General features: G+C 41.9%; 1 protein-coding gene across 1 annotated transcript in view; it reads left to right on the top strand.

The window, feature by feature from the left end:
- The window catches only part of spon1b (spondin 1b), a 103,829-nt gene that overhangs the window by 68,494 nt on the left and 20,317 nt on the right, over positions 1 to 15,018 (top strand). The window contains exons 8-14 of the mRNA XM_024379986.2: positions 4,128 to 4,329; positions 6,398 to 6,538; positions 6,937 to 7,012; positions 7,582 to 7,764; positions 11,287 to 11,457; positions 11,768 to 11,935; positions 12,264 to 12,425. Of these exons, the coding sequence (XP_024235754.1) occupies positions 4,128 to 4,329; positions 6,398 to 6,538; positions 6,937 to 7,012; positions 7,582 to 7,764; positions 11,287 to 11,457; positions 11,768 to 11,935; positions 12,264 to 12,425 (1,103 nt within the window). The remainder of the gene's footprint in view (positions 1 to 4,127; positions 4,330 to 6,397; positions 6,539 to 6,936; positions 7,013 to 7,581; positions 7,765 to 11,286; positions 11,458 to 11,767; positions 11,936 to 12,263; positions 12,426 to 15,018) is intronic.

The following is a 15,018-nucleotide window of genomic DNA, read 5'->3' as shown; positions in this document are numbered from 1 at the left end:
ACCTAGGTGTCTGGCTAGACTGTAAACTCTCCTTCCAGACTCATATCAAACATCTCCAATCTAAAATCAAATCTAGAGTCGGCTTTCTATTCCGCAACAAAGCCTCCTTCACTCACGCCGCCAAACTTACCCTAGTAAAACTGACTATCCTACCGATCCTCGACTTCGGTGATGTCATCTACAAAATAGCTTCCAATACTCTACTCAGCAAACTGGATGCAGTTTATCACAGTGCCATCCGTTTTGTTACTAAAGCACTTTATACCACCCACCACTGCGACCTGTATGCTCTAGTCGGCTGGCCCTCGCTACATATTCGTGGCCAGACCCACTGGCTCCAGGTCATCTACAAGTCCATGCTAGGTAAAGCTCCGCCTTATCTCAGTTCACTGGTCACGATGGCAACACCCACCCGTAGCACGCGCTCCAGCAGGTGTATCTCACTGATCATCCCTAAAGCCAACACCCCATTTGGCCGCCTTTCCTTCCAGTTCTCTGCTGCCTGTGACTGGAACGAATTGCAAAAATCGCTGAAGTTAGAGACTTTTATCTCCCTCACCAACTTTAAATATTTGCTATCTGAGCAGCTAACCGATCGCTGCAGCTGCACATAGTCCATCGGTAAATAGCCCACCCAATTGACCTACCTCATCCCCATACTGTTTTTATTTATTTACTTTTCTGCTCTTTTGCACACCAGTATCTCTACCTGCACATGACCATCTGATCATTTATCACTCCAGTGTTAATCTGCAAAATTGTAATTATTCGCCTACCTCCTCATGCCTTTTGCACACAATGTATATAGACTCTTTAAAAAAAAAATATATATACTGTGTTATTGACTTGTTTATTGTTTACTCCATGTGTAACTCTGTGTTGTTGTCTGTTCACACTGCTATGCTTTATCTTGGCCAGGTCGCAGTTGTAAATGAGAACTTGTTCTCAACTAGCCTACCTGGTTAAATAAAGGCGAAATAAAAAAAATGACAGGCTAAAGGAGGAGGAGATAACCACCCAGAATTCATTCACCAGCTACATGCTTGGCCTGTGGATGTTTTCTTAAATTCATTCATGATTGTGTACATTTTTCATGAGCTTTTTTGTTTGTGAAAAGAAGGCTCCTGTTTTGATGAGAGATGTGTTCCCTCAGGGTGTTTCTGAGATGAAGGTTAATAGCCTCCCTCCTGCTCCAATATATCAACATGTTTCATTGACCTATTTTCAAATAAGCCTGTCAATTAAGCCAGGGAATGTTTGCTTTGTTGGACGAGACATATTCATTGTTAAAGGGGGTTGGAAAAACTTCAACATTATAGATGTCTCAAATTGAAGGAGATCGTTTAAAAATATTGATGTGCATGTGGAATGTGACAATTCTACACTGAAAAAAATATCTACGCAGCATGCAACAATTTCAACAATTTCAGATTTTACTGAGTTACAGTTCAAATCAGGAAATCAGTCAATTTAAATAAATAAACTAGGCCCTAATCTATCGATTTCATACGACTGGGAATACATACATGCATCTGTTGGTAACAGAAACCTTAAAAAAAGGTAGAGATGTGGATCAGAAAACCAGTCAGTATCTGGTGTGACCACCATTTGCATCATGCAGCGCGACACATCTCCTTCACATATAATTGATCAGGGTGTTGATTATGGCCTGTGGAATGTTGTCCCACTCCTCTTCAAAGGCTGTGTGAAGTTGCTGGATAATGGCGGGAACTGGAACACACTGTCGTACACATCGATCCAGAGCATCCCAAACTTGCTCAATGGGTGACATGTCTGGTGAGTATGCAGGCCATGGAAGAACAAGCACGCAGATGAGCTTCCGTGAGACGGTTTCTGACAGATTGTGCAGAAATTCTTTGGTTGTGCAAACCCACAGTTTCTTCAGCTGTCCAGGTAGTCTCCGAGAATCCCGCAGGTGAGATGTGGTTACACGTGATCTGCGGTTGTGAGGCCAATTGGACGTACTGCCAAATTCTCTATGATGATGTTGGAGGTGGCTTATGGTAGAGAAATTAATATTAGATTCTCTGAAAACATCTGTGGCTTTGTGTTATGTGACAAAACTGCACATTTAAGAGTGGCCTATTATTGTCCCAAGCACAAGGTGCACCTGTGTAATCAGATTTTTGAAATGTTGAAATGTTGAAATGTCAGTTGGATGGGTTATCTTGGCAAAGAACAAACCCTCACTAACAAGGATGTAAAGCTTTTTGTCCGTATCGAACATTTCTGGCACCTTTCTTTTCAGCTCATGTAAAGAATTTTGTTGTTAATCACTTAATTATATAATATTTCTCCTTCTCGTTTTTTATGATCTCTTCACACCTCTTTCAGTAACTATTGAGATGTTACTGGATGTTCTTCTCCTCTTAGTGTTAGTGTAGTGGCAATTAACACATAAATAGAGTCCCAAATGGCATCCTGTTCCCAATTTGTGCACTACCTTTGACCAGGGCCTATAGGGTCTGGTGAAAAGTAGTGCACTATATAGGGAATAGGGAGCTATTTGGAAAGGAATCATAATATCTTTCTTTAGCCTCCACACACATCCTCCAGCCTTAACAACATCTCCAACATAACATCTGTCTCATTAACACTTCTCGAATGCCTTCTGCTGTCTATGAAACAACATTATTCCCTCTAATGAGTTCTAAATATAAACAAGTTATTATTTATTAATATGTTGAGTGGTTATGACAGAATGTGTTATACTTCTTTGTTTGGACTTAAGATAGTGTAAGTGTTAATTTTGAATATTTATTGAACTAAACGTTATGAATAGACAGTGTTTTGAAAAAGTATTTGCCCCCTTGTTAATTTTCTCTACTTTTGCATATTTTTGATACTGAATTTTGATACTGAGATCTTCAAGCAAAACTTAATTTTAGATAAAGGGAATCTTAGTGAGCAAATAACACAAAAATTACATAACTTATTTCATAAACAAAGTTATGCAAACACCCAAGCCCCTGTGTGAAAAAAAGTATTACCACCTTACACTCAATAACTGGTTATGCCACCTTTTAGCTGCAATGACTCCAAACACTTCCTGTAGTTGTTAATCAGTCTCTCGTGTCGCTGTGCAGGTATTTTGGCCCACTCTTCCATGCAGAACTGCTTTAACTCAGCAACGTTTGTGGGTTTTCAAGCATTTCAAGTCCTGCCACACATTTCAATTGTGATTAGGTCTGGACTTTGACTAGGCCCTTCCAAAACTTTTTTTTGCCATTTTCATGTAGACATGATTGTGTGTTTTGGATCATTGTCTTGCTGCATGACCCAGCTGCGCTAAAGCTTCAGCTCACAGACCGATGACCTGACATTCTCCTGTAGAATTCTCTGATACGGAGCAGAATTCATGGCTCCATCTATTAAGGCAAGTTGTCCAGGTCCTGAAGCATCCCCAAACCATCACACTACCACCACCATGCTTGACCGTTGGTATAATGTTCTTACTGTGGAATACAGAGCTTGGTTTTCGCCAGGCATAATAGGACTCATGTCATCCAAAAAGTTATACTTTTGACTCATCTGTCCATAGAACATTCCTCCAAGAGTCTTGATGATCATCCAGGTGATTTTTGGCAAACTTGAGTCAACTTTTTGGAAGAGTGACTTCAGTCAACTTTTTGGAAGAGTGGGCCAAAATTCCTCCACAGCGTTGTGAGAGACTGATCAACAACTACAGGAAGCTTTTGGTTGCAGTCATTGCAGCTAAAGGTGGCACAACCAGTTAAAGTATTGATTGTGAGGGGGGCAATTACTTTAAAAAAGTAACACAATAAAATGACATAACAATAAAAAGGCTATATACAGGGAATGCCAGTACCGAGAAACACTTAAAGCACTTAATTGGTGCGGTATGCACTGCATCTACATTAACACCACAGTTGTATATTGTATTAGCCTTCACCAGTCTTTAACGTTGCCAATATTGTCAACCCTCTCTATCTATCAATACTAATGTATACATATTTATCTCATACTGTACTTGTAGAGCTTGCCACTTATGGAGCTGGCTGTCTCATGGAGCTATGTTGATCAATAAGATCAATCTGCACATTGGGGAGCATACGGTACATGTCTGTATATCACTGTCTTTCCAGGCGGGCAGCTCCCTCGGCTGAGTTCTCAGTGGACCGTACGCGTCACCTCATGTCCTTTCTGAGCATGCTGGGGCCCAGCCCTGACTGGAATGTGGGGCTGTCTGCAGAGGACCTCTGCACCAAGGAGTGTGGCTGGGTCCAGAGGTTGGACCAAGACCTCATCCCCTGGGACGCAGGCACTGACAGTGGAGTCACCTATGAGGTGAGGGTCCTGAGCCCCCCAGACAAGGGGTCAATATTTAATAAATGGCTCTGGTTTCTTGGTCTGGTTCAGTTAACTAGTAAAATACCTCTGCCTTTCTGACTTTCAAAACCAGGCCTCTGTATTTTTCCATGAATCTGGAATGAAAGCTTTTGATCTATTTTCATTAATAGTGCAGGAGATTTGCTTTTTTATTTTTAGTTTATGGCTCATGAATATACAAATGACCCAACCTTGGCTGAAAACCCACGAAACAGATTCAGCGAAAAACCTACTGCTAACATAAAGCAGCACATTCACTCTGTAGTCATTTTATTGAGGCGTGCCTATTTACCCAAGAGGCTGCCTCACAGACTAGTTGTCTCTACACTGTAAATATGTCCCCAACAAATCCTGCCCTGGAACTTATAATGACATTTTCTGCTGGCTTTAAAAGACACTGGGGAACGAAATGGAAAGACACTGCCATCTATAGGCCAGAAAAGACACTGAAGATTAAACCAGACTTCAATGTAGACCCACACAGCATACCATACGTAAATCCACAATCTGTAAATACCATTTTATGTTTTCTTTGTAAAGAAAGCAGATGACAAATACATTCATCTACTCCATATGTGATTTAGTCATTTAGTTTCTGTCTACTTTTGGCTGCAGTACCAATGAATACATATAAAAACTAAAACTAGATTCACTGAAGTTAAAGTAGAAATGGCTTTTGTAGTTTTCTCTTCCCTGAAGTAACTGTTTTGGAACCGAATCATGAAAGGTGATTTACAAAGCACCTAGCAGGAAACATAAACATAAATCACTCATAAAATAAATATTACACATTTGATCAATTATGCATATTGAGATCAAACACTGAGTCCCCTAACAGATGGCAGCTGAACATGATGAGGTGCTCGCTCTCACTCAGCCCCGTGCCCACACTGTTTCACTAGCGCCCCTCTCTGTGCCCACACTACCCTGTGTTACAGTTACTATCAGCCCTGTGCCCCAGTGGCGATCTGTGCCAATTAAGATGAGGGAGGATGATTAAATAAAATTCATGAGCCTTATTTCTATTACAGCATTTTGGATGACTGTCATTCATATTTCATTCACCCAACTCAATGTAACATCAATAGGTTTTAGATAATACGTGATACTCAAATTTTCCCTGTACCCATCATGTGGGTGCTACAATCTAGCCTATGAATGAAAATGTACAATGTAGGTGCACAGGTTGAGAGAATTTTGAGTAATCAAGGTGACAGACAGGGACGCACACTTTTGCCTGCATCTAGCTGATCTAGGGTGTAATCGTTAGTCCAACAGTTGCAAATGAGAGTTTCTATTCGACAAATTTACCTGAATTTGAATTTTTACCCAATTTCGTTCCGTTTGCCTCCGTTTGCCTCCGTTCAGCACAATGAATACACCCCTGATCACATGCAAACACAGTTAACTTTCATACCAGACACGTACAAGCAGCTTGTGTAATATAGAATTCCTTCTCGCATCAATCTATGTGCTCTCCTCCGGAAGTCGTCATAATTACTGTGTAAGTCTATGGAAGGGGGTGAGAACCATGAGCCTCTTAGGTTTTGAATTGAAGTCATTTTACCCAAAGGAGGACAGAAACTAGCTGTCTTCCAGCTACACCATAGTGCTACCCTACAGAGTGCTTCTATCTTCATTGCAAAACAGTTTTAATAAATGATTTGGTAACATTAATATATTTTGTATAGTTTCATCAAAAATTATAACTTTTTTAATGTTCCACTATTTTATTTTTATGAAATTCACTGAGGAGGATGGTCCTCCCCTTACTCCTCTGAGGAGCCTCCACTGGCGTCCCCATACTACCCTGTGTTAGTTATTACTGTACCAGCCCTGTTCCCATACTACCCTGTGTTACAGTTACTGCCAACCCTGTGCCCATACTAACTCCTGTTAGTATTACTGTTAGTACTGTTGTACTAACTCCCTTCCATGGACCTATATTACCCTGTGTTACAGTTACTCCTGGCCCTATGCCCATGTTGTATCACTCATACTCCACCCTGTACCTTTACCATTCCAGTCTCCCAATAAGCCCACAATACCTCAGGAGAGGATCCGGTCCCTGACCAGCCTGGACCACCCCCAGAGCCCCTTCTATGACACAGAGGGAGGCCCTATCACAGCCTTGGCCCGGGTAGTGGTGGAGAGGATAGCCCGAAAGGTAACTGTAGCATATGCCTCATTCATTCAGCTCTCTGTCTGTGTCTGCTCCCTCTGAAGAGATGTGAATGTTCATGCAACATAACTCTCCTCACAGTCGCTATACATGTAATGTTGCTTTGGATACATAGCTCTTTGAATTGGCAGTATATTGCCATAGTGATCATAGCAAGTCTTTGAAAAACACAGAGAAAATTGACAGTGTGGTCAACTGAAGCAAAAAAAAAACGAAATCTCTTTTAATCCAAAAACCAGATGTCATATTGACCTAAACTCCATTTTACTGAAGATTGCCTAGAAAATAAATACCCTTGTCTCCAATGAGAATATCTGATATTAGATGGTAAATGTAACATTTTATCAGTGTTTGTGATGTTGAATCATGTTTCTTGCCCACAGGGAGAGCAGTGCAATATTGTCCCGGACACGGTGGATGATATTGTGGCAGATATTGGCCAGGAGGAGAAGGAGGAAGGTGAGTAATCACTTTATCTCAAACCAATTTGGGATGTTCAATTTAAAAGCCACACACTGTATCTGCTGGAGTCTTTAATGAAGCGTTTGCCTGGCAGCCTGTTTAAACCTCCAGATGTCTGTCTGCTGAAAAACATGAACACGGCCAAGCAGCAGAAACGAACCTGATGGGGTTTCTAACCACACCCTGCAATTACATTCCAATACTACCTTTGAACCTCAACCAAATGATTTGTTCTCTCTACTCTCATTCTGTTGAGCACGACACTGTCTGTTTCCTAAACAGGACGGTCTCCAGTACATTACAATACACGTACTGTGGGTATTGTACAGTAACTATACACTGTGGTTAGAGCAAGAGATGAACTGTATGAACTTGCATTGACTTTTATAGGCAATTAGTGCTTACCTATACAGCCCCAACACATTCTAAACCAGTGAAAATATAGGGTTACATACATGAACAGTGCATATGAATTCCCCCCTTCCCACCAACATGGTCTCATTAGAATATGCCAAAATAGTGACATTTAACCAATGCAGTTATTGTCACCCAATTTCTCCGTCCAGACGACACTCCAGAGACGTGCATCTACTCCAACTGGTCTCCGTGGTCAGCCTGCAGCTCAGCCAGCTGTGACAAGGGCCGGAGGATGAGACAGAGGATGCTGAAGGCCCAGCTGGACCTCAGTGTGCCCTGCCCTCATACCCAGGACTTCAAGCCCTGCATGGGGCCTGGCTGCAGCGAGGAGGGTGAGGACTAAGGACAGTCTCACAGTCGGGGTCTCTAACTCTACTGTTTAGAGTTAGAATAGTAAAAACATAAGGTGCAATTTAGAGATTTGGTTGTGCATCAGCAGTTTCTCTCTTGTTATGTCAGTTGCTGACAGTCACTCAATTAGCCATGTCAGCTAACAATGTTTAGATTGGTAAGTTAGTCTAGCCAGCCATTTAATGTTGTAAACATGGCCAAATACCGACTGGGCACGCAGGGCATCTCCCTGGGGCCCTGACCTCCAGGGGGCCCCCATTGATTTTGTTCATCACTCTCACTCAGATATCATATTAACATGGAAAGTCATGGCAAATAGTTAGAATTGCAGGAAATTAGCTGTAAAACTGAAAAAAAAGTATCTGCCCCATGGCAAAATGTGTAGAATTGCAGGAAATATAGTTTTTATCTACGCCTTCAAGACAGTTAAATGTTTTTCCCACCATGTGGGTGGGCCCCCAACCAAATTTTGCTTAGGTCCCCCAAATGCATTTACAGTGCTTTCGGAAAGTAATCAGAACCCTTGACTTTTTCCACAATTTGTTAGGTTACAGCCCCGTCCTAAATTGATTAAATCTACACACAATATCCCATAATGACAAAGCAAAAATATATATTTTTGATTTTTTTTACATAAGTATTCAGACCCTTTACTCAGTACTTTGTTGAAGCACCTTTGGCAGCGATTACAGCCTCAGGTCTTCTTGGGTATGACGCTACAAGCTTGGCACACCTGTATTTGGAGAGTTTCTCGCATTCTTCTCTGCAGATCCTCTCAAGCTCTGTCAGGTTGGATGGGGAGCGTTGCTGTACAGCTATTTTCAGGTCTCTTCAGAGATGTTCGATCTGGTTGAAGTCTGGGCTCTTACTGTGCCACTCAAGGACATTCAGAGACTTGTCCCGAAGCCACTCCTGCGTTGTCTTGGCTGTGTGCTAAGACAAGCGGGTTTTAATCAAGGATCTCTCTGTACTTTGCTCCATTCATCTTTGCCTCGATCCTGACTAGTCTCCCAGTCCCTGCCGCTGAAAAACATCCCCACAGCATGATGCTGCCTTTGCCATGCTTCACCGTAGCGATGGTGCCAGATTTCCTCCAGAAGTGACTCTTGGCATTCAGGCAAAAGAGTTCAATCTTGGTTTCATCAGAACAGAGTCACTCCGTAGAAAAATGCTTATTGAAATGATTGATTATCGTAGTTTAATCAGTGGTGACATTGTTTCCTACCCTCACATATCCATGTGCAATCAGACTGAACTAAGGCCTAACATGGGAGAGGTCCCGTGTTCATGAGAACAGGAATTTGGGTTGAGATGGTGTCATGCTCCTCCTCCAACTTCTTAGCCAAGCACAAGGAAGTAGGTCTTTATCAATAAAACATCACAATAAGATGCAGAGTGTTGGATTAGCCTGCTGGTGGGCAAGGAGACCCCTGCTCTGCTAAAACCATTTAAAACTGTGTGATGTTTTCAAGGGATTGTTAAGTAAACGTTAACTATTTGGTTGTAACATCATCACCTCAGCACATTTAGCAGAGTTATACAGCAGGTAACTGCATGCTTTTCATGAGCAGTAAAAATACGTTGATCATGTCATTTTTAGCCTCACAATATCTCTAAATATTGGCCACCAATAATTGGATATTTGAGTGATATAAAATCAAAGTGAACTATACCTGACAAGTATGAGTGGTTTAGGTTGATTTCTCATTCTTTCTGGGCTCAGCCTGTCAAGCAGAAGGACACATTTGCGGATTAACTGTTAGATGATAATGTTTACATTGCAAGCTACCGGTAGAACAGTTGGCTAAACATATAGGCTAGTGGTAAATTGAATTAATGTACTTTCTTCTCCAACCAATGTAAGCCTACCTAGAAAAGTTAGCTAACATCCTCTTTTCAACATTGTTTTTAAGAGTGTTTCATCATGATTGCTGCTAACAGACATGGTTACATTGATTGATGGATCATGTCTAATTGACTATCTAGCTAATAACAGATCAGGTCAATATGGCTAGTTAACAAGCTAACTTTCAGGGGATAAACTAGATGGCTATATGTAAATATTGTTTGATTTGCTTGCCATCTAGTGGTAATGACAGTATTCCGACTGATAACTTTATCAGGACGAGGACTTGCCGATGTCAAGCTCTTTCCAAAAGCCTAATCTCTGATGAAGCAAGCTAAATGACACTACATGCCAAATGGATAGGCTACCCTCACGTATCTGAAATTACATGATCAATTGATGTGTACTGATCATGAAAAGCAAGCAGTTACTTGCTGTATAACTCTGATGATGCTCTGATGATGACTATGCTCTTCAAGAGGTGATAATATTGAAACCAGCATTTATTTAAAACATTTATTTTCCCTTGAAAATGGCACGTAGTTGTCAATGTTTTCAGTGGAGCTGGGGGTCTCCGTACCGTCCAGCAGTCAAATCGAATGCTCTAAACCGTATTATTGATAACGACCTATATGGTGTTGGAATTGTTTTCCCTTTCACGGTTTACGTGCTACCGAAGATGCATAAATAACACTGTTTTATCCTTGGCATTCAAACACAAGAAGCAAAGCTAGGACTTTGGAGTCTCATCAACTGCTGTAACCGGGTAGAGATCAAAACACATGATTTTCAACAAGCACTTCTTCCTCCAGTAAACAAGGGAGGTCTGAAGGCTGTTCTATTCAGATTGGCATTAACTTTCTTTATCAGGAAGTAACTGACTCTTTGTCCAATACTCATCAAAGTTGTCAATTAGGACCACTCTTCTTAAAGTCACATGATCAGTCATGCAGAGGTGTCTCTCTCTTTCTCCTTCCTCCCTACTTCCTACTATCTTTCTCTCTCCTACTTCCATTAATCTCTCTCGGGGCCCCAAATCTCAGCTTTGTCAGAGCTTGATGAGTGGGTTTGAATTGTTCAAGGCTATCTTTTCGCTCTAATGCACACTATTGATTAATAATACTGGCATTGCAAGCTTTTCCTCCTGCACGTTACTCTTTTGTTTTAATTTATCGCTCCGTCAACAGCCCGTAGTTGATTGATATTCCTGAAGCTGAACAGGGCCTCATCGGGGCCACATTTGTTTACAGCTCTTATTAATGATTCACTTAGTTCTGCTTTATTAAGCTACACTCACCACTGCTCCCAATCTGCAGCCAGGCAGTGGGGGGGACCAGATGAGAGACAAATCCATGTTAAAGTTCCCGAAAGTTCATCCATCCTCTCTGAAAAATATCTATTTCCAAACTCTGTTCCCAGATAATTGAAGAGAGCAGAGTGGATAATTTATGTTGGGTGTGTTACTTGTTACCAGATGAAGGGCGGTGGAATTCAGGTGTCAGCTATTAGTGATGTTTGTATGACTTGTCAATGACCCTGCTCGTCTTTGCTAGCCTGGTTAAACCAGACTGAACCCTGCACTCACCATGACACAATGGTGATCACAGAGTTCGGTCTGGTTTATCCAGGCTATGCCCTTGACTCTTGTCGTTCCCAGACGTGTCTACCTGTATGATGTCAGAGTGGATCAGCTGGTCTCCATGCAGTGAGTCCTGTGGGATGGGGATGAGGTATCGGGAGCGCTACATCAAACAGTTCCCCGAGGATGGATCCATATGCTCTCTGAACACTGAGGAGACAGAAAAGTGTGTGGTCAACGACGACTGCTGTGAGTCTCAGTGAAACATGGAGATGATCCAAATTGTGACATCAGGATCATGTTGTGGGTTCAGGCCTTTTGTGTTAAAGACTAAAAGATTATGTTTTGTCTATAATATGATGGCATGATGACATATAGTTTTTTTTAAAACAACCACAAATCCTATGTTGAAAAGCTGCTATATGCCACCAGGCTTAATATTCAGTGTGTTAATGGAACATGGTTTCTCAAGTAAATGTTAACAACAGTAATCGCAAGCTGCTACAACAAAGTCCCATCCCTGTGGATGAATGTATATCTGTCCATGTAAATCCATCAGCCCCCAGTAACTGTGTGGTGACAGAGTGGGGCGAGTGGGATCCCTGCAGCACCACCTGTGGGCTGGGTATGAAGCGGCGTGAGCGCATGGTGAAGATGCCCCCCTCAGACGGTTCCATGTGCAAGGCGGAGGTGGCAGAGGTGGAGAAGTGCATGATGCCTGAGTGCAGTGAGTAATTCCTCCAACACCCACTCAACAACTGCCTCAGCACTGTGACAGGTAGCCTTGTTCAGCCATCTGCCAAGGGGCCTTGTAGTTTGTACCTATCTAGATCCAACCGGCTAGATACTCACTCAAATCAACAGATCTCTCAGAGGAGCGCATGCGTGAGAATACATTCAAACAATAAGATCATTTCAAGTCCATTCAGCTATGAAAAAACAGTAGCTGAAGATGGCGGAAATGAATGTTGTCATGTATGTTGAAACTATTGTTCGGAACAGCAGGGGACATTATTATGTATCATGTATTATGCCTGCTTGGTATATCCCTGCAGACACCATCCTGTGCATGCTGTCTCCGTGGTCGGACTGGAGCGTCTGTAGTGTAACGTGTGGGAAGGGCGTGAGGGCACGCCAGCGAATGCTCAAGTCTCCGGACCTAGGGGAGTGTACAGAGGAGCTGGAACAGGTGGAGCGGTGTATGCAGCCTGAGTGTCGTAAGTGTCCTCATCAGATGTTGCCGTACTCTTTACCACTACCATCACCCCTAAATGACAGTCTGGCCATCACAGTCTGGCCACTGGGAACTTAATGCATAATACTTTAAATTCATATGCTTTTTTAGCACTATCATAGCTGGTCCCAGATATGTTTGTGCTGTATAGCTGACTCCTAGGGCTCTATTTGCAGTTGGAGTGAAGCCAGCGCAATTGTCAAACATACACTCTTTTGCAATATCGAACTGTTAAACCCTAACCCTCATCGCCAAACCCACTGGCTCCAGGTCATCTATAAGTCTTTGCTAGGTAAAGCCCCACCTTATCTCAGCTCACTGGTCACCATAGCAACACCCACCCGTAGCACGCGCTCCAGCAGGTGTATTTCACTGGTCATCCCCAAAGCCAACACTTCCTTTGGCCACCTTTCCTTCCGGTTTTCTGCTGCCAATGACTGGAACAAATTGCAGAAATCACTGAAGCTGGAGTCTTATATCTCCATCTCTAACTTTAAGCATCAGCTGTTAGAGCAGCTTAACGATCACTGTACCTGTACACAGCCACTGTGTAAATAGCCCACCCAACTACCTCATCCCCATATTGTTATATATCTTCTTGCTCTTTTGCACCCCAGTATTTCTACTTGCACATCATCACCTGCACATCTATCACTCCAGTGTTAATGCTAAGTTGTAATTAATTTGCCTCTATGTTCAATTTATTGCCTTACCTCCCTAATCTTCTACATTGCACACACTGTATATAGATTTTTCTCTTGTGTTATAGACTGTACGTTTGTTTATGTGTAACTCTGTGTTATTGTTTTTGTCGCAAATAAAATAAAATCAAATCAAATTTATTTATATAGCCCTTTGTACATCAGCTGATATCTCAAAGTGCTGTAGAGAAACCCAGCCTAAAACCCCAAACAGCAAGCAATGCAGGTGTAGAAGCTCGGTGGCTAGGAAAAACTCCCTAGAAAGGCCAAAACCTAGGAAGAAATCTAGAGAGGAACCAGGCTATGTGGGGTGGCCAGTCCTCTTCTGGCTGTGCCGGGTGGACATTATAACAGAACATGTCCAAGCTGTTCAAATGTTCATAAATGACCAGCATGGTCCAATAATAATAAGGCAGAACAGTTGAAACTGGAGCAGCAGCACGGCCAGGTGGACTGGGGACAGCAAGGAGTCATCATGTCAGGTAGTCCTGAGGCATGGTCCTAGGGCTCAGGTCCTCCGAGAGAGAGAAACAAAGAGAGAAAGAGAGGATTAGAGAGAGCACACTTAAATCACACTGCTTTGCTTTATCTTGACCAGGTTGCAGTTGTAAATGAGAACTTGTTCTCAACTGGCCTACCTGGTTAAATAAAGGTGAAATAAAATGTATATAAATTAATAAATCGGACGCTCTTCTATTTTCAAATCTTATAAATTGGTAATTTACCTGTCTTAAATGAGCTTGCTTGCATTGAGGTGGGAGGGGTGGCAATATCTGAGGTGTGTCCTTAACAATGTGCTTGCTTCAAAATGCCAATTTCAGTATGTGTTGATGGGGATATTTAAGACCAACCGAAAGCTAGTCTTAAACTGTAACGCGACGGTAGCACAGCCTATCCAGCTGTGACGCACAGTGCCCATATGCACATGGAACCAGAGAGATGTGCTTTTTGTGCCTGTAAACCTCGTATTTAGAAACAAAACAAACAAATGTTTTTTCCCATTTCGTTACATTTGATTAAATCCCCTCCTCTTAATGATGGAAGTCTTGTTTGTCCAATACATTCACAAAGTAGACTATCAATACAGGGTTTGGCTCATGAGACCTCTTTGGAATAAATCTTAAATCACTACAGCTTTATTAAAAGGTCAAGTTTGGCAGCAGCAAAACAGTGAGTGGACATCTCCTATTTATCAATGTAGACTATTACATTATTTTAGCCAGCTCCTGTTATTATTGTGGATGTGCGTAAAACCCCTCCATGTAGGCTACAGTTGAAGTCGGAGGTTTACATACACCTTAGCCAAATACATTTAAACTCAATTTTTCACAATTCCTGACATTTAATCCTAGTAAAAATTCCTTTTTAGGTCAGTTAGGATCACCACTACATTTTAAGAATGTGAAATGTCAGAATAGTAATAGAGAAAATGATTTATTTCTGCTTTTATTTCTTTCATCACATTCCCAGTGGGTCAGACGTTTACATACACTCAATTAGTATTTGGTAGCATTGCCTTTAAATTGTTTAACTTGGGTCAAACGTTTCGGGTAGCCTTCCACAAGCTTCCCACAATAAGTTGGGTGAATTTTCGCCCATTCCTCCTGACAGCTGGTGTAACTGAGTCAGGTTTGTAGGCCTTCTTGCTCGCACACACTTTTTCAGTTCTGCCCAAAAATGTTCAATAGGATTGAGGTCAGGGCTTTGTGATGGCCACTCCAATACCTTGACTTCATTGTTCTTAAGCCATTTTGCCACAACTTTGGAAGTATGCTTGGGGTCATTGTCAAGTTTGAACTTCCTGACTGATGTCTTGAGATGTTGCTTCAATATATCCACATAATTTCCCTACATCATGATGCCATCTATTTTGTG

This window comes from Oncorhynchus tshawytscha, linkage group LG19 (genome assembly GCF_018296145.1).
Source record: "Oncorhynchus tshawytscha isolate Ot180627B linkage group LG19, Otsh_v2.0, whole genome shotgun sequence".
Classification (NCBI taxonomy): Eukaryota; Metazoa; Chordata; class Actinopteri; order Salmoniformes; family Salmonidae; genus Oncorhynchus; species Oncorhynchus tshawytscha.
This window is presented reverse-complemented; position numbering and strand designations above follow the sequence as displayed.